This window comes from Gigantopelta aegis, chromosome 10 (assembly GCF_016097555.1).
Source record: "Gigantopelta aegis isolate Gae_Host chromosome 10, Gae_host_genome, whole genome shotgun sequence".
NCBI classification, from domain to species: Eukaryota; Metazoa; Mollusca; class Gastropoda; order Neomphalida; family Peltospiridae; genus Gigantopelta; species Gigantopelta aegis.
In genome coordinates, this window is record NC_054708.1 from 88,404,893 (window position 1) to 88,429,224 (window position 24,332).

The 24,332-nt window shown below is 36.1% G+C and overlaps 1 protein-coding gene across 1 annotated transcript in view; it reads right to left on the bottom strand.

The window, feature by feature from the left end:
- The window catches only part of LOC121383895 (cilia- and flagella-associated protein 46-like), a 24,076-nt gene extending 416 nt beyond the window's left edge, over positions 1–23,660 (bottom strand). Inside the window, exons 1-11 of the mRNA XM_041513992.1 lie at positions 23,552–23,660; positions 22,590–22,719; positions 21,757–21,888; positions 16,617–16,794; positions 15,848–15,981; positions 14,223–14,435; positions 13,163–13,391; positions 11,601–11,750; positions 10,804–10,914; positions 9,303–9,481; positions 839–863 (exon numbers count right to left, since the gene is read on the bottom strand). Of these exons, the coding sequence (XP_041369926.1) occupies positions 839–863; positions 9,303–9,481; positions 10,804–10,914; positions 11,601–11,750; positions 13,163–13,391; positions 14,223–14,435; positions 15,848–15,981; positions 16,617–16,794; positions 21,757–21,888; positions 22,590–22,719; positions 23,552–23,660 (1,590 nt within the window). The remainder of the gene's footprint in view (positions 1–838; positions 864–9,302; positions 9,482–10,803; positions 10,915–11,600; positions 11,751–13,162; positions 13,392–14,222; positions 14,436–15,847; positions 15,982–16,616; positions 16,795–21,756; positions 21,889–22,589; positions 22,720–23,551) is intronic.
- Positions 23,661–24,332: the final 672 nt, after the last annotated feature.

A 24,332-nucleotide genomic window follows, 5' to 3' on the forward strand; every position in this document is an offset into this window, starting at 1 on the left:
ACACATAACACATAGAGATCATTATACAAGCTTGTGTGTCATACTGATTTGACTGCAAGTACACATAACACATAGAGATCATTATACAAGCTTGTGTGTCATACTGATTTGACTGCAAGTACACATAACACATAGAGATCATTATACAAGCTTGTGTGTCATACTGATTTGACTGCAAGTACACATAACACATAGAGATCATTATACAAGCTTGTGTGTCATACTGATTTATACACTGCAAGTACAAGTACACATAACACATAGAGATCATTATACAAGCTTGTGTGTCATACTGATTTCACTGCAAGTACACATAACACATAGAGATCATTATACAAGCTTGTGTGTCATACTGATTTGACTGCAAGTACACATAACACATAGAGATCATTATACAAGCTTGTGTGTCATACTGATTTGACTGCAAGTACACATAACACATAGAAGCTTGTGTATCATACTGATTTGACTGCAAGTACACATAACACATAGAGATCATTATACAAGCTTGTGTGTCATACTGATTTCACTGCAAGTACACATAACACATAGAGATCATTATACAAGCTTGTGTGTCATACTGATTTGACTGCAAGTACACATAACACATAGAGATCATTATACAAGCTTGTGTGTCATACTGATTTGACTGCAAGTACACATAACACAGAGATCATTATACAAGCTTGTGTGTCATACTGATTTGACTGCAAGTACACATAACACATAGAAGCTTGTGTATCATACTGATTTGACTGCAAGTACACATAACACATAGAGATCATTATACAAGCTTGTGTGTCATACTGATTTGACTGCAAGTACACATAACACATACAAGCTTGTGTATCATACTGATTTGACTGCAAGTACACATAACACATAGAGATCATTATACAAGCTTGTGTGTCATACTGATTTGACTGCAAGTACACATAACACATAGAGATCATTATACAAGCTTGTGTGTCATACTGATTTGACTGCAAGTACACATAACACATAGAGATCATTATACAAGCTTGTGTGTCATACTGATTTGACTGCAAGTACACATAACACATAGAGATCATTATACAAGCTTGTGTGTCATACTGATTTACACTGCAAGTACACATAACACATAGAGATCATTATACAAGCTTGTGTGTCATACTGATTTGACTGCAAGTACACATAACACATAGAGATCATTATACAAGCTTGTGTGTCATACTGATTTGACTGCAAGTACACATAACACATAGAGATCATTATACAAGCTTGTGTGTCATACTGATTTGACTGCAAGTACACATAACACATCATTATACAAGCTTGTGTGTCATACTGATTTGACTGCATACACATATAGAGATCAATACAAGCTTGTGTGTCATACTGATTTGACTGCAAGTACACATAACACATAGAGATCATTATACAAGCTTGTGTGTCATACTGATTTGACTGCAAGTACACATAACACATAGAGATCATTATACAAGCTTGTGTGTCATACTGATTTATACAAGCTTGTGTGTCTGCAAGTACACATAACACATAGAGATCATTATACAAGCTTGTGTGTCATACTGATTTGACTGCAAGTACACATAACACATAGATACTGATCATTATACAAGCTTGTGTGTCATACTGATTTGACTGCAAGTACACATAACACATAGAGATCATTATACAAGCTTGTGTGTCATACTGATTTGCACTGCAAGTACACATAACACATAGAGATCATTATACAAGCTTGTGTGTCATACTGATTTGACTGCAAGTACACATAACACATAGAGATCATTATACAAGCTTGTGTGTCATACTGATTTGACTGCAAGTACACATAACACATAGAGATCATTATACAAGCTTGTGTGTCATACTGATTTGACTGCAAGTACACATAACACATAGAGATACATTATACACATACACATAAGCTTGTGTGTCATACTGATTTGACTGCAAGTACACATAACACATAGAGATCATTATACAAGCTTGTGTGTCATACTGATTTGACTGCAAGTACACATAACACATAGAGATCATTATACAAGCTTGTGTGTCATACTGATTTGACTGCAAGTACACATAACACATAGAGATCATTATACAAGCTTGTGTGTCATACTGATTTAGACTGCAAGTACACATAACACATAGAGATCATTATACAAGCTTGTGTGTCATACTGATTTGACTGCAAGTACACATAACACATAGAGATCATTATACAAGCTTGTGTGTCATACTGATTTGACTGCAAGTACACATAACACATAGAGATCATTATACAAGCTTGTGTGTCATACTGATTTGACTGCAAGTACTGATTTACATAACACATAGATGATCATTATACAAGCTTGTGTGTCATAACACATAGAGATCATTATACAAGCTTGTGTGTCATACTGATTTGACTGCAAGTACACATAACACATAGAGATCATTATACAAGCTTGTGTGTCATACTGATTTGACTGCAAGTACACATAACACATAGAGATCATTATACAAGCTTGTGTGTCATACTGATTTGACTGCAAGTACACATAACACATAGAGATCATTATACAAGCTTGTGTGTCATACTGATTTGACTGCAAGTACACATAACACATAGAGATCATTATACAAGCTTGTGTGTCATACTGATTTGACTGCAAGTACACATAACACATAGAGATCATTATACAAGCTTGTGTGTCATACTGATTTGACTGCAAGTACACATAACACATAGAGATCATTATACAAGCTTGTGTATCATACTGATTTGACTGCAAGTACACGTAGAGATCATTATACAAGCTTGTGTGTCATACTGATTTGACTGCAATTACACATAACACATAGAGATCATTATACAAGCACTGATTTGACTGCAAGTACACAAAACACATAGAGATCATTATACAAGCTTGTGTGTCATACTGATTTAACTGCAAGTATACATAACACGTAGAGATCATTATACAAGCTTGTGTGTCATACTGATTTGACTGCAAGTACACATAACACACAAGATTTGACTGCATACACATAACACATAGAGATCATTATACAAGCTTGTGTGTCATACTGATTTTTGACTGCAAGTATACATAACACATAGAGATCATTATACAAGCTTGTGTGTCATACTGATTTGACTGCAAGTACACATAACACATAGAGATCATTATACAAGCTTGTGTGTCATACTGATTTGACTGCAAGTACACATAACACATAGAGATCATTATACAAGCTTGTGTGTCATACTGATTTGACTGCAAGTACACATAACACATAGAGATCATTATACAAGCTTGTGTGTCATACTGATTTGACTGCAAGTACACATAACACATAGAGATCATTATACAAGCTTGTGTGTCATACTGATTTAACTGCAAGTACACATAACACATAGAGATCATTATACAAGCTTGTGTGTCATACTGATTTCACTGCAAGTACACATAACACATAGAGATCATTATACAAGCTTGTGTGTCATACTGATTTGACTGCAAGTACACATTCATTATACAAGCTTGTGTGTCACTGATTTGACTGCAAGTACACATAACACTGCAAGTACACGTAGAGATCATTATACAAGCTTGTGTGTCATACTGATTTGACTGCAAGTACACATAACACATAGAGATCATTATACAAGCTTGTGTGTCATACTGATTTGACTGCAAGTACACATAACACATAGAGATCATTATACAAGCTTGTGTGTCATACTGATTTGACTGCAAGTACACATAACACATAGAGAGATCATTATACAAGCTTGTGTGTCATACTGATTTGACTGCAAGTACACATAACACATAGAGATCATTATACAAGCTTGTGTGTCATACTGATTTGACTGCAAGTACACATAACACATAGAGATCATTATACAAGCTTGTGTGTCATACTGATTTGACTGCAAGTACACATAACACATAGAGATCATTATACAAGCTTGTGTGTCATACTGATTTGACTGCAAGTACACATAACACATAGAGATCATTATACAAGCTTGTGAGATCATTATACAAGCTTGTGTGTCATACTGATTTGACTGCAAGTACACATAACACTAGCATCATTATACAAGCTTGTGTGTCATACTGATTTGACTGCAAGTACACATATCATCATTATACAAGCTTGTGTGTCATACTGATTTGACTGCAAGTACACATAACACATAGAGATCATTATACAAGCTTGTGTGTCATACTGATTTACTGATTTGACTGCAAGTACACATAACACATAGAGATCATTATACAAGCTTGTGTGTCATACTGATTTGACTGCAAGTACACATAACACATAGAGATCATTATACAAGCTTGTGTGTCATACTGATTTGACTGCAAGTACACATAACACATAGAGATCATTATACAAGCTTGTGTGTCATACTGATTTGACTGCAAGTACACATAACACATAGAGATCATTATACAAGCTTGTGTGTCATACTGATTTGACTGCAAGTACACATAACACATAGAGATCATTATACAAGCTTGTGTGTCATACTACTGATTTGACTGCAAGTACACATAACACATAGAGATCATTATACAAGCTTGTGTGTCATACTGATTTGACTGCAAGTACACATAACACATAGAGATCATTATACAAGCTTGTGTGTCATACTGATTTGACTGCAAGTACACATAACACATAGAGATCATTATACAAGCTTGTGTGTCATACTGATTTGACTGCAAGTACACATAACACATAGAGATCATTATACAAGCTTGTGTGTCATACTGATTTGACTGCAAGTACACATAACACATAGAGATCATTATACAAGCTTGTGTGTCATACTGATTTGACTGCAAGTACACATAACACATAGAGATTTGACTGCAAGTACACATAACACATAGAGATCATTATACAAGCTTGTGTGTCATACTGATTTGACTGCAAGTACACATAACACATAGAGATCATTATACAAGCTTGTGTGTCATACTGATTTGACTGCAAGTACACATAACACATAGAGATCATTATACAAGCTTGTGTGTCAAGCTGATGTGTAACACATAGAGATCATTATACAAGCTTGTGTGTCATACTGATTTGACTGCAAGTACACATAACACATAGAGATCATTATACAAGCTTGTGTGTCATACTGATTTGACTGCAAGTACACATAAGAGACATTATACAAGCTTGTGTGTCATACTGATTTGACTGCAAGTACACATAACACATAGAGATCATTATACAAGCTTGTGTGTGTGTTTGACTGCAAGTACATACTGATTTGCTTGTGTGTCATACTGATTTGACTGCAAGTACACATAACACATAGAGATCATTATACAAGCTTGTTTGTGCAAGTACATACACATAGATTTACACTGCAAGTACTGACATAAGTACACATAACACATAGAGATCATTATACAAGCTTGTGTGTCATACTGATTTGACTGCAAGTACACATAACACATAGAGATCATTATACAAGCTTGTGTGTCATACTGATTTGACTGCAAGTACACATAACACATAGAGATCATTATACAAGCTTGTGTGTCATACTGATTTGACTGCAAGTACACATAACACATAGAGATCATTATACAAGCTTGTGTCATCAAGTACTAACACATAGATTTATACTGCAAGTATTTGACTGCAAGTACACATAACACATAGAGATCATTATACAAGCTTGTGTGTCATACTGATTTGACTGCAAGTACACATAACACATAGAGATCATTATACAAGCTTGTGTGTCATACTGATTTGACTGCAAGTACACATAACACATAGAGATCATTATACAAGCTTGTGTGTCATACTGATTTGACTGCAAGTACACATAGTAGATCATTATACAAGCTTGTGTGTCATACTGATTTGACTGCAACCTTGTGTGTCATACACATAACACACATAACACATAGAGATCATTATACAAGCTTGTGTGTCATACTGATTTGACTGCAAGTACACATAACACATAGAGATCATTATACAAGCTTGTGTGTCATACTGATTTGACTGCAAGTACACATAACACATAGAGATCATTATACAAGCTTGTGTGTCATACTGATTTGACTGCAAGTACACATAACACATAGAGATCATTATACAAGCTTGTGTGTCATACTGATTTGACTGCAAGTACACATAACACATAGAGATCATTATACAAGCTTGTGTGTCATACTGATTTGACTGCAAGTACACATAACACATAGAGATCATTATACAAGCTTGTGTGTCATACTGATTTGACTGCAAGTACACATAACACATACTGATTTGACTGCAAGTACACATAACACATCATTATACAAGCTTGTGTGTCATACTGATTTGACTGCAAGTACACATAACACATAGAGATCATTATATACAAGTACACATAACACATGTGTGTCATACTGATTTACACTGCAAGTACACATAACACACATAGAGAGATCCTTATACAAGCTTGTGTGTCATACTGATTTGACTGCAAGTATACAAGCTTGTGTGTCATACTGATACAAGCTTGTGTGTCATACTGATTTGACTGCAAGTACACATAACACATAGAGATCATTATACAAGCTTGTGTGTCATACTGATTTGACTGCAAGTACACATAACACATAGAGATCATTATACAAGCTTGTGTGTCATACTGATTTGACTGCAAGTACACATAACACATAGAGATCATTATACAAGCTTGTGTGTCATACTGATTTGACTGCAAGTACACATAACACATAGAGATCATTATACAAGCTTGTGTGTCATACTGATTTGACTGCAAGTACACATAACACATAGAGATCATTATACAAGCTTGTGTGTCATACTGATTTGACTGCAAGTACACATAACACATAGAGATCATTATACAAGCTTGTGTGTCATACTGATTTGACTGCAAGTACACATAACACATAGAGATCATTATACAAGCTTGTGTGTCATACTGATTTGACTGCAAGTACACATAACACATAGAGATCATTATACAAGCTTGTGTGTCATACTGATTTGACTGCAAGTACACATAACACATAGAGATCATTATACAAGCTTGTGTGTCATACTGATTTGACTGCAAGTACACATAACACATAGAGATCATTATACAAGCTTGTGTGTCATACTGATTTGACTGCAAGTACACATAACACATAGAGATCATTATACAAGCTTGTGTGTCATACTGATTTGTGTGTCTGCAAGTACACATAACACATAGAGATCATTATACAAGCTTGTGTGTCATACTGATTTGACTGCAAGTACACATAACACATAGAGATCATTATACAAGCTTGTGTGTCATACTGATTTGACTGCAAGTACACATAACACATAGAGATCATTATACAAGCTTGTGTGTCATACTGATTTGACTGCAAGTACACATAACACATAGAGATCATAACACAAGAGATCATTATACAAGCTTGTGTGATTTGTGCATACACATAACACATAGAGATTATACAAGCTGCATACTGATTTGACTGCAAGTACACACACACATAGAGATCATTATACAAGCTTGTGTGTCATACTGTCAAGTACTGATTTTGTGTGTCATACTGATTTGACTGCAAGTACACATAACACATAGAGATCATTATACAAGCTTGTGTGTCATACTGATTTGACTGCAAGTACACATAACACGTAGAGATCATTATACAAGCTTGTGTGTCATACTGATTTGACTGCAAGTACACATAACACATAGAGATCATTATACAAGCTTGTGTGTCATACTGATTTGACTGCAAGTACACATAACACATAGAGATCATTATACAAGCTTGTGTATCATACTGATTTGACTGCAAGTACACGTAGAGATCATTATACAAGCTTGTGTGTCATACTGATTTGACTGCAAGTACACATAACACATAGAGATCATTATACAAGCTTGTGTGTCATACTGATTTGACTGCAAGTACACATAACACATAGAGATCATTATACAAGCTTGTGTGTCATACTGATTTGACTGCAAGTACACATAACACATAGAGATGATTATTATACAAGCTTGTGTGTCATACTGATTTGACTGCAAGTACACATAACACATAGAGATCATTATACAAGCTTGTGTGTCATACTGATTTGACTGCAAGTACACATAACACATAGAGATCATTATACAAGCTTGTGTGTCATACTGATTTGACTGCAAGTACACATAACACATAGAGATCATTATACAAGCTTGTGTGTCATACTGATTTAACTGCAAGTACACATAACACATAGAGATCATTATACAAGCTTGTGTGTCATACTGATTTGACTGCAAGTACACATAACACATAGAGATCATTATACAAGCTTGTGTGTCATACTGATTTGACTGCAGAATGTTCACACCCATACAAACCACACTGATATCACACATATATTTATGGAAACTGCTCATCAAACTGTACAAAAACCCTCATTTCAATGAAGGTTTAGCAATTAAATTTTTCACAAAATCAGCTTGTTTGAAAATTACCCCAAATGATCCCGCCCCACTTTTGTTACAAGGAAAACCCGGTGTTTGAATAACAAGCCTCATTACAGCTAAACCATTTGCACTGTTGGTGACAAAACGATTGTCATTTTTGAAAATAACCCCTTGGCTATCACTAAGCTTAAGAATTTACTTCCTATTCCAAATAATTAGCCTTCAAACATGGATCTGTGCAAAACCAAAAAGCAGAACTCTTTTTGCGCCCGGGTACACAAGGGAGCTAACTGTACACTGCTACGTCAGCCATCAGGCCAGTGATGGGTCTCACAAAAGAGATATTTCCAGCGTTTTTGTTATTGCAAGTACAAATATCAGCCATAACATCTTGTATACAGATACTGCATGACATTACTGCATTATACACAAGACTTGTGACACAGATTCAAGACAGGTCCCACACATGTGTTAGTAGTGTGTCCGACAAGATTTAACTTTACAGGGATCACATGCACACAAAGCATCCAAAGTTTAGCTCCAAAAGGATGTGAGAATAAATTGTTCACATTTACCTTTGTGGAAGGGGAATCTACTATGATGGCCTATGGTTTATCAGGAACCTGGGCAAAACACTGCTGTTTTGGACATGCATTTGTGACAAGTCTAACATCTGGGGTAGAATACATTCATCATTGTCAAACACCTTAAATATTTTAATATGAGAACTGTAAAACAAAGTTTTAATGAGTTACTACTAAGCAACTCGGAATTTATCAACAAATAAAAAATTAAATAATATTTGAGGACTTACGCTTCTGAGTTTTTCCCTTTTGTTACAGTTCCACTGGTTGCGAAGCGCAGGGCTTTCTGACTGCAGTGCATGACGAGATCGTGAGCTCTGGCCAGGTACGCCATATAGGTAAGTCTCGACCACAGCTGTAACTCAATGAACTGGTCCGGCCACTGGCACTCCTCTACTATCTTAGCTATCTGAAACACAAACAAAAAGTACTATACAGCTGTAACTCAATGAACTAGTCCGGCCACTGGCACTCCTCCACTATCTTAGCTATCTGAAACACAAACAAAAACTACTATACAGCTGTAACTCAATGAACTGGTCTGGCCACTGGCACTCCTCCACTATCTTAGCTATCTGAAACACAAACAAAAACTACTATACAGCTGTAACTCAATGAACTGGTCCGGCCACAGGCACTCCTCTACTATTCTAGCTATCTGAAACACAAACAAAATTTACTATACAGCTGTAACTCAATGAACTGGTCCGGCCACTGGCACTCCTCCACTATCTTAGCTATCTGAAACACAAACAAAAACTACTATACAGCTGTAACTCAATGAACTGGTCTGGCCACTGGCACTCCTCCACTATCTTAGCTATCTGAAACACAAACAAAAACTACTATACAGCTGTAACTCAATGAACTGGTCCGGCCACAGGCACTCCTCTACTATTCTAGCTATCTGAAACACAAACAAAATTTACTATACAGCTGTAACTCAATGAACTGGTCCGGCCACTGGCACTCCTCCACTATCTTAAATATCTGAAACACAAACAAAAACTACTATACAGCTGTAACTCAATGAACTGGTCCAGCCACTGGCACTCCTCTACTATTCTAGCTATCTGAAACCCCATGTGAAACTAAAAGGAAGATCCTAACAGCCAATGAAATGGATACTGCATTCCCCCCCTTGCAATGAAATGGTAGGAAGATACCAAAAGCCAACGAAATGGATACTGCATCCCTCTCTCTTCCAGTGAATTAGAAAGAGGATCCCAACAGCCAATGAAATGGCTACTACATTCCCTCCATCTTCTAATGGAATGGTAAGAAGATCCCAACAGCCAGTGAAATGGTTATTGCATTCCCTCCCTCTTCCAATGGAATGGTAAGAAGATCCCAACAGCCAGTGAAATGGTTATTGCATTCCCTCCCTCTTCCAATGGAATGGTAAGAAGATCCCAACAGCCAGTGAAATGGTTATTGCATTCCCTCCCTCTTCCAATGGAATGGTAAGAAGATCCCAACAGCCAATGAAATGGCTACTACATTCCCTCCCTCTTCCAATGGAATGGTAAGAAGATCCCAACAGCCAGTGAAATGGTTATTGCATTCTCTCCCTCTTCCAATGGAATGGTAAGAAGATCACAAAAGCCAGTGAAATGGTTATTGCATACCCTCCCTCTTCCAATGGAATGGTAAGAAGATCCCAACAGCCAGTGAAATGGTTATTGCATTCCCTCCCTCTTCCAATGGACCAGTCAGAAGATCCCAACTTACTTCTGAAATAGACAGTGTGTCCTTGAACTCCATGATGTCATTCTTGGATAGACAAAGCATCTCCGTGGCGATAATGGCTCGAGTCATTTGTCGTTGAGTCTTTGTGCTTCCCTGTAATTAGAAAAAACTTTATGGTATATGTATACCCCTAGTGTATGGCAGTATAATTATGGCTATAATAAATAAGTCAATACTACAATAAAAGAAACTTTATGGTGTAGTTATAGCTAACAAATAATAGCTGTATATTGTACAAAATTAAATCATCAATTGATGTTCATACTGCAGTAGAAGAATCTTCATGGTATATTTACGGCTGTATATTGTATATTTATATATATATTGTAATAATAAATAGAATTATAGCAGCAACTTTTACTGTACATTTATAGCAAGAACATAATTTATTACCCATATGGTTAAGAATATTCTGGTTTATATTAAAGTGCTACGTGCCATTCGTTATACAATGACGTCATTGATTGGCACACTATGACCTTACCAGAACATCAACCAAATGAGATCTGTGATGTGAATTAAAATTGATTACGGATAATAAATAAAGCTCTCGATAACTGAAAATTATATCACTCAGTACATAAACATGATATGAAATGGAAGTTCATTTAATATCCTATAAAGCTCAATACTGTAACGAAAAATTGTAGACAGCAAAAGAATTTGAAAGATAGGACAAACAATGAGATTGAAAAGAAATGAGATGACTCAAGGGTCTTAAAGGAAGGAGGACAAAGAGATAAACAACAACAACAACAGAATATAGTGTTAGAGCGCACCTCGTCGTCGGCAGAGCATGACTTGCTGATCTGCTGCTGGGCCATCTGTTTGGCCAACACCCAGGTCTGGAGGACCAACGTCCGCACACACACTGGAACCACGTCCGTCGGGCTGCAGCCGTTTGTCACACGCATCGCATACTCACACACCTACAACAAGGAAACACATAGAAATATGCTTGGGTTTGTTATTTTACATCATATTAAAAGACCTCTATTAAAGATAATCATTAATCTGTGAGAATGTTTAAATAATAAAACAACTTTTGTTAGTAAAATTTTTTTATTTAAAAATATTTATGGCCAATCGTATTATTTATTTATGGCCAATCGTATTGTTTTAGTGTTATGTTAGACACCAAATGGCCAGTTTATAAATATAGTGAACAACAAAAGAAAGCATTTTATTATATGCATAGCAATGAAATATTATAGATCTACAGAAACCATAAAAGTCATATCCAGTGAAAAGTCATATTTTCACTGTATTTTAGCTACAGTGAAAATATAGAAATCGTATTTACCTTTTTGTAAAAGTACATGATTAAATTATCTCCCTTTTTCTCGTTTCTTCATATTTAAATTTGATGATTACCAATGCATCTGATCGTATTTGAAAAATAAAAAAATGTAATTTAAACAACTGTACCTATAAAAAAGGGATACGAAGTGCAATTACGATAAAATATCTAAAACAAATTGAATACAAAGCTAAATAATGATAAAACAATGTAGTGTCATCGAGTGTAAGTGTAAGAATTTAATGGCGTTCGACCCATTTTGTTTTTGTGGGAGATTTTGGAGGATTGCTTTGTCAGGTATATTTGCACTGCAGTATTGTTAAATAAATGTTAATAAAGATATATTTTATTCAAATTTCTTTTTAAAAGTCTATGGTCAAGTAAATTTTCTGGCAAAGTTCCATAGGAAGAAATATATCATGATGTTATGTGTTTTCGATAGGATAAGCGAAAGATATTACCAAAAAGCAAAAGATATTGTCAAAAATTAGGAAATATGTATATAATAAATAGACCATTTCATGGTGTTTTTTCCAAATACGATTTTTATGTCAACTCGTGATGTGTGAAAACCATATTTTCACGAATTCAATCACTCGTTGACATAAATATCGTATTTGAAAAAAAACATGAAATAGCCTCTATATATTTTAATCTATATATTTTGCCATGATAAAATTATTGAGGTAAATAAACTGTCAAAATGGACCTAAAATATTCACCAGACATTGATCATTTGAACAGCCACCAGAACTAATGAGATTCAAATTGAACACGTTTTAATGAATCAAAGAAAACTAAATTATTGTTTTTCCTGTTATTCAGTATATTAAATAAACTCAGTTCTTTATTATCTTGCCACAGATGAAACAACAGAGCACAAACAATTCTGGAAATCTATACTGGTTCTTGAAAAGCATAGGATCAGTCTACTATAAGGCTTTAATGAAAAAAAACACCCAGGACTGAATCAGTTTTAAAATAGTACTAAGATCCAGAATTGTAAAACTATGAGTGAGGTGTTTTCATCGAGTATTCTACCTCAATTGCTTTCTTCAGATCTGGCATGGCGTCGGGGCTGATGGTGACGGTTGCTTTGGGTTTGCCGGTGGCCGTCACAGGCTTTGCCCGACTGCGCGGAGACTTGTCTCTAGGAGACGGTGATGCAGCAGCCACAACAGCCATGGCGGGCTCCTCCTTGGGTGGGAGCCACGGCTTGAGAAGACCAAACGCCAGCGCGTTACAGATGTTAACCAGCATGATGGTCTCACTGAAAAAAAATGGGAACCTCCTGAACAGATGTGTCAAATCAAAAATCCGGGCCCCATTTCACAAAGCAATCTTAATGCTATGATCACCTTAAGTGAATAAGGTAGTTAGGCATTTAAGGTAATCTTAGCACTATGATCACCTTAAGTGAATTAGGTAGTTAGGCATTTAAGGTAATCTTAGCGCTATGATCACCTGAAGTGTGTATTAGGTAGTTAGGCATTTAAGGTAATCTTAGCGCTATGATCACCTAAGTGAATTAGGTAGTTAGGCATTTACGGTAGTCTTAGCGCTATGATCACCTTAAGTGTGTATTAGGTAGTTAGGCATTTAAGGTAATCTTAGCACTATGATCGCCTTAGGTGAATTAGGTAGTTAGGCATTTAAGGTAATCTTAGCGCTATGATCGCTTCATGGGATGGGGCCCTGGTCTGTGTTATCATGTTTCAAATAATTTCTGTTACCACTGTACAAAACCTACTGGCTATTAACTAGCATTATTTCCCAGAAAATCTTATAACGGTGACCATTCTGAGATATGATGTTGTGAGTTGTGATGTCTTAGATGTCAAAGTGAAAATCTTATCAATGGCAATGTATTTGTTGAATCCACTGAGGCACTACAGATCTTCTTGATAAGTCAAACACTAATCTATGGACACATGATAAAGCTATACACAAAATTTCAGCTCGGTATCTCAATACATTGTGAAAAATCCATCCTGGAAAACTAAAAGTGGGACGGACGGACAGACAGACAAAGATGAAACCTATAGTGCCCTCTGGTGGACCGATAGAGGACTACTAAATGTAATCATATGAAAATATGTACCCTGCATGTCCAACCTTCTTCATGCCATCTAGGACAGTCTGGAGTGTTTCAATGATCTCGCGGTGGCGGTTCTGCGTCAACACGTGGTTGTTGTAGTTCCAGATGTACGCCACTGCACTACACACCAGCCACGCCTCGTTCAGCTCCAGACCCAGAGACAGACCCTGCAGGAACGACGCAGTTGACGTCTCAGACAGGTAGCTTATCCAATCACTGCAAAACAACACCAAATAATACAGTCAAGTGGCACAGTATAGTCCAGTAGGAAAACAGTGTATTAACGTTGCACATAATAGTCCTATGACTAGTGGGAAAACGGTCTATTATAATTACTTATAACAGTCCTATTACTACTGGGAAAACAGTCTATTAAAATTACTTGTAACAGTCCTATTACTAGTGGAAAAACAGTCTCTTAAAATTACTTGTAACAGTCCTATGACTAGTGGGAAAACAGTCTATTATACTTACTTATAACAGTCCTATTACTAGTGGATAAACAGTCTCTTAAAATTACTTGTAACAGTCCTATGACTAGTGGAAAAACAGTCTATTGAAATTACTTGTAACAGTCCTATGACTAGTGGAAAAACATTCTATTAAAATTACTTGTAACAGTCCTATGACTAGTGGAAAAACAGTCTATTGAAATTACTTATAACAGTCCTATTACTAGTGGATAAACAGTCTATTATAATTACTTATAACAGTCCTATTACTAGTGGAAAAACAGTCTATTGAAATTACTTATAACAGTTCTATGACTAGTAGAAAAACAGTCTATTAAAATTACTTGTAACAGTCCTATGACTAGTGGAAAAACAGTCTATTATAATTACTTGTAAAAGTCCTATGACTAGTGGAAAAACAGTCTATTATAATTACTTATAACAGTTCTATGACTAGTAGAAAAACAGTCTATTAAAATTAGTGGAAAAACAGTCTATTATAATTACTTGTAACAGTCCAATGACTAGTGGGAAAACAGTCTATTATAATTACTTGTAACAGTCCTATGACTAGTGGGAAAACAGTCTATTATAATTACTTGTAACAGTCCTATGACTAGTGGGAAAACAGTCTATTATAATTATTTATAACAGTCCTATGACTAGTGGGAAAACAGTCTATTATAATTACTTATAACAGTCCTATTATTAGTGGGAAAACAGTCTATTAAAATTACTTGTAACAGTCCTATTACTAGTGGGAAAATTAGTCTACTAAAATTATCTATAACAGTCCTATTACTAGTGGAAAAACAGTCTATTAAAATCATTTATAATAGTCCTATTACTAGTGGGAAAATAGTCTATTAAAATAATTTATAACAGTCCTATGACTAGTGGGAAAATAGTCTATTAAAATTACTTATAACAGTCCTATGACTAGCGAGAAATCGACTAATAAAGTTTGAGTAAACAGTCATATTTTAGTATCCATAGTGCAATTTATCAGAGAGTGACTTGTGATTCTCTAAATCTCTAAATGTATTTTGTCTTCTAGCCATGATACCATCAATCTACATGGTAGTTTTCTTCAGAATGGTTCTGTTATCTGTCGTTGCATTTTATTGTCCTAGCAACAGTGTTTCTCTGGGGTGTTACACACACACGTGAACTAACCAGTATTCTATCCAGTCGGGATCCTCCTCGGGTTTCTTGGCAACGTAACCTTTTGGGTGTTTGCTCTTATCTTCCGGCGGAATGGGCTGGTCGTTGAGCTGCACACCTTCAGTTCTCAGCAGGTGGACCAGAGCCTGTACAAATCAGAGACAAACACAACAAATGTTAATTTACAACAACAAATACAAAACTATTCTCTTAATACAGAGAAACTTCTAAGAATTCAAACCTGCAATGGGTTTGATGACCTCTTAACAGTATACATACTAGTAGGCTGAATATCAAGCTGATGTCAGTTTTATGTTGTAAAGAACATGATATGCACCAGTATACAAGTAAAAACACTTGCAATTAAGATTTATTCCTAAATTGCACACAAAAATAGTATTTGTTTTATTTCCAAAACATTTTTACTTTTCTTCTTATGTCAAACCAAACTGAAATTATTTACAAAAAACATTTTTGTAGGAGGATGGGACAGACTATACGCTTCCATTCAAGACCCTGGGTTCAACTGTTCTCAGACGATTGGTTTATCCAGTTGTTAATTAAGACTAGATTACTATTCGAGACCTAGACCTGAGCTTCATAAGTGTATAGTCTTTAATCACATCACATGCCTGCAGTTTGTATGGCGTTCCCATGACATTAAAGTCTTAGATTCTATTTCAGTCTCGAGTGTAGACTTTAAGAAGTTCCACAAGCATGAGGCCTGGGCAGTGAGTGCTGCAGTATTTACAGAATGAGACAAGACTTGTAGGGTGTGTACCTCTCCTTGTATGAAGTTGACTTCAGCCAGTATTCTGATGAGGTCCTTGTCGTACAGGGGAGCAGCTACTAAGTCAACACTCGGACCCTGGCTCACAGTCGCTCGGCCAGTTTTCTTCTCTTCATCCTCTTTCTCTTTCCCTTCAGACGTCTTCGCTCTCTCCAGTTTCGGACTGCTTCTGCAAGGCAAAATTAATACCATCAATTACATATTTGACTAATTCACAGAAATAACATTCAGCCACACAACCTCATATTTCACAGGATAAATATTCACCTATGGTTTATTACTGTTTTAACATCTTGTTTTAATTTCGCTGTCCAGAAAGAAAATCAATGGTATCAACAATGTTAAAGTTTTGTTACTTACTTTGACTGCTGCATTACTTTATCCTCTGCTATCAGAACTTTAAAATGCTGATACATTCTAAAACGTAATACAAATAAAAATATCTTCACATCCATCTACATCTGTACTAAACTAAAAATTAAAATATGTAACTTGTTGAAAGCTGGGTATATGTAACTTGTTGAACGCTGGGTATATCTAACTTGTTGAATGCTGGGTATATCTAACTTGTTGAACGCGGGGTATATCTACCTTGTTGAACATTGGGTATATCTAACTTGTTGAATGCTGGGTATATCTAACTTGTTGAACGCTGGGTGTATCTACTTGTTGAAAGCTGGGTATATCTAACTTGTTGAATGCTGAGTAAATCTAACTTGTTGAAAGCTGGGTATATCTACTTGTTGAGCGCTAGGTATATCTAACTTGTTGAAGGATGGGTATATGTAACTTGTTAAATGCTGGGTATATCTAACTTGTTGAAATCTGGGTATATGTAACTTGTTGAAAGCTGGGTATATCTAACTTGTTGAACGCTGGGTATATGTAACTTGTTGAAACCTGGGTATATCTAACTTGTTGAACGCTGGGTATATGTAACTTGTTGAACGCTGGGTATATGTAACTTGTTGAATGCTGGGTATATCTACTTGTTGAACGCTGGGTATATGTAACTTGTTGAAAGCTGGGTATATCTAACTTGTTGAATGCTGGGTATATCTAACTTGTTGAACGCTGGGTATAACTTGTTGAACGCTGGATATATCTAACTTGCTGAATGCTGGGTATATGTAACTTGTTGAATGCTGGGTATATCTACTTGTTGAACGCTAGGTATATCTAACTTGTTGAACGCTGAGTAAATCTAACTTGTTGAAAGCTGGGTATATCTAACTTGTTGAAAGCTGGGTATATCTAACTTGTTGAACGCTGGGTATATGTAACTTGTTGAAAGCTGGGTATATGTAACTTGCTGAACGCTGGGTATATCTAACTTGCTGAATGCTGGGTATATCTAACTTGTTGAACGCTGGGTATATCTAACTTGTTGAAAGCTGGGTATATGTAACTTGCTGAATGCTGGGTATATCTAACTTGCTGAACGCTGGGTATATCTAACTTGTTGAACGCTGGGTATATCTAACTTGTTGAACGCTGGGTATATGTAACTTGTTGAACGCTGGGTATATGTAACTTGTTGAACGCTGGGTATATCTAACTTGTTGAACGCTGGGTATATCTAACTTGTTGAACGCTGGATATATCTAACTTGTTGAACGCTGGGTATATCTAACTTGCTGAACGCTGGGTATATCTAACTTGCTGAACGCTGGGTATATCTAACTTGTTGAATGCTGGGTATATCTAACTTGTTGAATGCTGGGTATATCTAACTTGCTTGTTGAACGCTGGGTATATCTAACTTGTTGAACGCTGGGTATATCTAACTTGTTGAACGCTGGGTATATCTAACTTGTTGAAGGCTGGGTATATCTAACTTGTTGAATGCTGAGTAAATCTAACTTGTTGAAAGCTGGGTATATCTAACTTGTTGAATGCTGAGTAAATCTAACTTGTTGAATGCTGGGTATATCTAACTTGCTGAATGCTGGGTATATCTACTTGTTGAACGCTAGGTATATCTAACTTGTTGAATGCTGGGTATATCTAACTTGTTGAAAGCTGGGTATATGTAACTTGTTGAACGCTGGGTATATCTAACTTGTTGAAAGCTGGGTATATCTACTTGTTGAACGCTAGGTATATCTAACTTGTTGAATGCTGGGTATATCTAACTTGTTGAACGCTGGGTATATCTAACTTGTTGAAAGCTGGGTATATCTAACTTGTTGAAAGCTGGGTAAATCTAACTTGTTGAACGCTAGGTATATCTAACTTGTTGAACGCTGGGTATATCTAACTTGTTGAAAGCTGGGTATATGTAACTTGTTGAACGCTGGGTATATCTAACTTGTTGAACGCTGGGTATATCTAACTTGTTGAACGCTGGATATATCTAACTTGTTGAACGCTGGGTATATCTAACTTGCTGAACGCTGGGTATATCTAACTTGCTGAATGCTGGGTATATCTAACTTGTTGAATGCTGGGTATATCTACTTGTTGAACGCTAGGTATATCTAACTTGTTGAATGCTGGGTATATCTAACTTGTTGAAAGCTGGGTATATGTAACTTGTTGAACGCTGGGTATATGTAACTTGTTGAAAGCTGGGTATATCTACTTGTTGAACGCTAGGTATATCTAACTTGTTGAATGCTGGGTATATCTAACTTGTTGAATGCTGGGTATATGTAACTTGTTGAATGCTGGGTATATCTAACTTGTTGAAAGCTGGGTATATGTAACTTGTTGAATGCTGGGTATATCTAACTTGTTGAACGCTGGGTATATCTAACTTGTTGAACGCTGGGTATATCTAACTTGTTGAAAGCTGGGTATATGTAACTTGTTGAACGCTGGGTATATGTAACTTGTTGAAAGCTGGGTATATCTACTTGTTGAACGCTAGGTATATCTAACTTGTTGAATGCTGGGTATATCTAACTTGTTGAATGCTGGGTATATGTAACTTGTTGAATGCTGGGTATATCTAACTTGTTAAAAGCTGGGTATATGTAACTTGTTGAATGCTGGGTATATCTAACTTGTTGAACGCTGGGTATATCTAACTTGTTGAACGCTGGGTATATCTAACTTGTTGAACGCTGGTTATATCTAACTTGTTGAACGCTGGGTATATCTAACTTGTTGAACTCTGGGTATATCTAACTTGTTGAATGCTGGGTATATGTAACTTGTTGAATGCTGGGTATATCTAACTTGTTGAATGCTGGGTATATCTAACTTGTTGAAAGCTGGGTATATCTAACTTGTTGAAAGCTGGGTAAATCTAATTTGTTGAACGCTGGGTATATCTAACTTGTTGAATGCTGGGTATATCTAACTTGTTGAAAGCTGGGTATATGTAACTTGTTGAACGCTGGGTATATCTAACTTGTTGAACGCTGGGTATATCTAACTTGTTGAACGCTGGGTATATCTAACTTGTTGAACGCTGGGTATATCTAACTTGTTGAAAGCTGGGTAAATCTAACTTGTTGAAGGCTGGGTATATCTAACTTGTTGAATGCTGGTATATCTAACTAAATCTAACTTGTTGAAAGCTGGGTATATCTAACTTGTTGAATGCTGAGTAAATCTAACTTGTTGAATGCTGGGTATATCTAACTTGTTGAATGCTGGGTATATCTACTTGTTGAACGCTAGGTATATCTAACTTGTTGAATGCTGGGTATATCTAACTTGTTGAAAGCTGGGTATATGTAACTTGTTGAACGCTGGGTATATCTAACTTGTTGAAAGCTGGGTATATCTACTTGTTGAACGCTGGGTATATCTAACTTGTTGAATGCTGGGTATATCTAACTTGTTGAATGCTGGGTATATGTAACTTGTTGAATGCTGGGTATATCTAACTTGTTGAAAGCTGGGTATATGTAACTTGTTGAACGCTGGTTATATCTAACTTGTTGAACGCTGGGTATATCTAACTTGTTGAACGCTGGGTATATCTAACTTGTTGAACGCTAGGTATATCTAACTTGTTGAATGCTGGGTATATGTAATTTGTTGAATGCTGGGTATATCTAACTTGTTCAATGCTGGGTATATCTAACTTGTTGAAAGCTGGGTATATCTAACTTGTTGAAAGCTGGGTAAATCTAACTTGTTGAACGCTAGGTATATCTAACTTGTTGAATGCTGGGTATATCTAACTTGTTGAAAGCTGGGTATATGTAACTTGTTGAACGCTGGGTATATGTAACTTGTTGAACGCTGGGTATATCTACTTGTTGAACGCTAGGTATATCTAACTTGTTGAATGCTGGGTATATCTAACTTGTTGAATGCTGGGTATATGTAACTTGTTGAATGCTGGGTATATCTAACTTGTTGAAAGCTGGGTATATGTAACTTGTTGAATGCTGGGTATATCTAACTTGTTGAACGCTGGGTATATCTAACTTGTTGAACGCTGGGTATATCTAACTTGTTGAACGCTGGTTATATCTAACTTGTTGAACGCTGGGTATATCTAACTTGTTGAACGCTGGGTATATCTAACTTGTTGAACGCTGGGTATATCTAACTTGTTGAACGCTGGGTATATCTAACTTGTTGAATGCTGGGTATATGTAACTTGTTGAATGCTGGGTATATCTAACTTGTTGAATGCTGGGTATATCTAACTTGTTGAATGCTGGGTATATCTACTTGTTGAAATAGATCAGGGTGGGATTTACCTCAGTTGGTAGAGCACTCGCCTGAGGCGCTTGGGTGAGAATCGAACCTCCTACGTAGATCAATGTCCCACAAATTGTATATTAAAAGACATAGCTATCCTGTCTGCTGGGAAGTGCATATAAGAGATCCTTTGCTGCTAATTGAAAAATATAGCAGGTTTCCTTTGAAAACTATGCATCAGAATTACCAAATGCATGACATTCAATAGTTAATGATTAACTAACCAATGTGTTTTCGCAGTGTCGTTAAACAAAACAAACTTCTTAACTGAGTAAATCTAATTTGGAATATATCACACTGAGTTCTGAAATAAAACTTATCTCATTGAAATGGAAGGTGCAGGGATATAGGATAAAAGATGCATTAAAATGATATTCATGTAAAACACTAGTCTTGTGACTAAGATGAACCAACAGCACTAATTCTGCAAGATGATAGTTGTACCTCCAGCACAAACGCTCACCTTGAAGGGCTGGCCGACGGGTTCTTCCAGCGACCATCATCGTACAGAAGACAGAAGCGAGAGGCCACCCGACACACATCCCACACTTCCTGTTTACGAGCAGTCTTCGCCAAATCAGCCCACAATCTGGCCCTGAGAACCAGACATTAAATATAAAAATAGTCATCTTATTCTGTAATCCAAAGTATGAACATACAAAATATTGGTGACAGGTTACAAAATACAAAAATAATCATGAGTAAATTTAAAAAACTAAAAAATGTTGCTGATTACATTATATAAAACACTAAAATATGATCAGCACAGTGAAAGAATCTAAAAGTTATCCAAAGTTACTTGTTTGGTTTTCATTAAGTCCTTTTTGCCAGATTAACTTAAAATGTTGTATCAAGATAGATTTGGTCATGGTTAAGTTCTTTTTGTTGTGACTGATTAAGTTATGAAATCTAAAAATATTCACTATCAAATTATATAATTTAAAAATATGGAATCCAAAAATATTCATGATCAAATAATGCAATCCAAAAATATGCTTTTCAAATTATGAAAGCTAAATATAGTCATTTTAATAGAATTTGAAATTTAAAAAAATATTCATTATAAAATTTGAGAATCAAAAACATTCATTATCAAATTACAAAATTCAAAAATATTCATGATCAAATTAGAAAATTAGACAATATTCATGGCCAAATTATGGACGACCACATTTACGTCCATACTAAAGCCAACATGAGGCAAGACTGGCATGTTTTTGTGAGATGCACTGTTCAGTGTAAATATCACCAGAATGACAACATTATTCGGCAGTCTCTGACTTGCTGACATCATACCTCTCTCGCTCGTTCTCATCACCAAGTCTCTTGAGGTGACCCTCGGCTTTCCTCACAGCCTGGGTGAAGCGTCGTGCCCGTCCAGACAGCTGGCGGATTACAGTGAGCGGTCCCTTGCCAATCAAAACATCTGAATCAAACACAATCAAATACAGGCGGTCAGCTTCTCACAACCGAAACAAAAGCAACGGATATTTTCATCTTTTTAATACACACAGGACCTTTTACCACCAGATGCTTAGCCCACAGACCATTTATAAGCAGATAGTTATGGTCATGTTTAAGGTTCAGGGTTCAGGTTGGGGTCAGGGGAAGGAGTTATAGTTAGAGACAGGAACAGAATAGTCAGTGAAAAGTGTGCCATCAAAAGCTCTCTTGGCAAAACTTTTGAGCACCATTTCAGTAATATTGTCATGCACATGTCAGTGGGTTATGGAGTTGATGCGTATTATCAAACCCATTTGTCTATTACCTATTCAAACTAATACTCAGAACAGGATGAGCTCAATAAAAGCTGGAGAAAATAAAAAGAAAGGAATGTTATGTGACACCTCAGCACATTTATAAAGCATTGCTATTTAATTTTTTGTTTACAACTGTTTACAATCAGAGACCTCTCTCAGCTCTTGTCAAGTGAGAACATTATTTGAATATTTTGTGTGTATTTCAATGTTTAGTCATTAGCATGGTAATAAAGAGACACAGATTTAATAATTTTGGACTGAAATAAGGGATATTCACCAGGCAGTAACTCTTGCCGGCAGTGGCTCAGGACGACTACCACTGGGCAGCATTTCCTGTCAGCACAAGCAGAGTTAACCAAGAAAACCATTTCTACCTTTCGTGTCGCTCTCACTGTCAAGAACCAAGAAAACCATTCCTACCTTTCGTGTCACGCTCACTGTCAAGAACCAAGAAAACCATTCCTACCTTTCGTGTCGCACTCACTGTCACATTCCTACCTTTTGTGTCGCTCTCACTGTCAAGAACCAGGAGGAAAGCATCAGGTGCCAAAGATTGATCACTTATTGTACATAAACCAAAGTTGGTGGTTTGAGTCTGAAATGACATTACATATGACACAGGTTGACATTGTATATTCTAGATGATCACCTATTTTAAATAAACCAAAGTTGGTGGTTTGAGTCTGAAATGACATTACATATGACAAAGGTTGACACTGTATATTCTAGATGATCACTTATTGTACATAAACCAAAGTTGGTGGTTTGAGTCTGAAATGACATTACATATGACACAGGTTGACATTGTATATTCTAGATGATCACCTATTGTACATAAACCAAAGTTGGTGGTTTGAGTCTGAAATGACATTACATATGACACAGGTGACATTATATATGACAAAGGTTGACATTGTATATTCTAGATGATCACCTATTGTACATAAACCAAAGTTGGTGGTTTGAGTCTGAAATGACATTACATATGACAAAGGTTGACATTGTATATTCTAGATGATCACTTATTGTACATAAACCAAAGTTGGTGGTTTGAGTCTGAAATGACATTACATATGACACAGGTTGACATTGTATATTCTAGATGATCACCTTTGAGTCTGAAATGACATTACATATGACACAGGTTGACACTGTATATTCTAGATGATCACCTATTGTACATAAACCAAAGTTGGTGGTTTGAGTCTGAAATGACATTACATATGACACAGGTTGACATTGTATATTCTAGATGATCATCTATTTTAAACAAAACAAA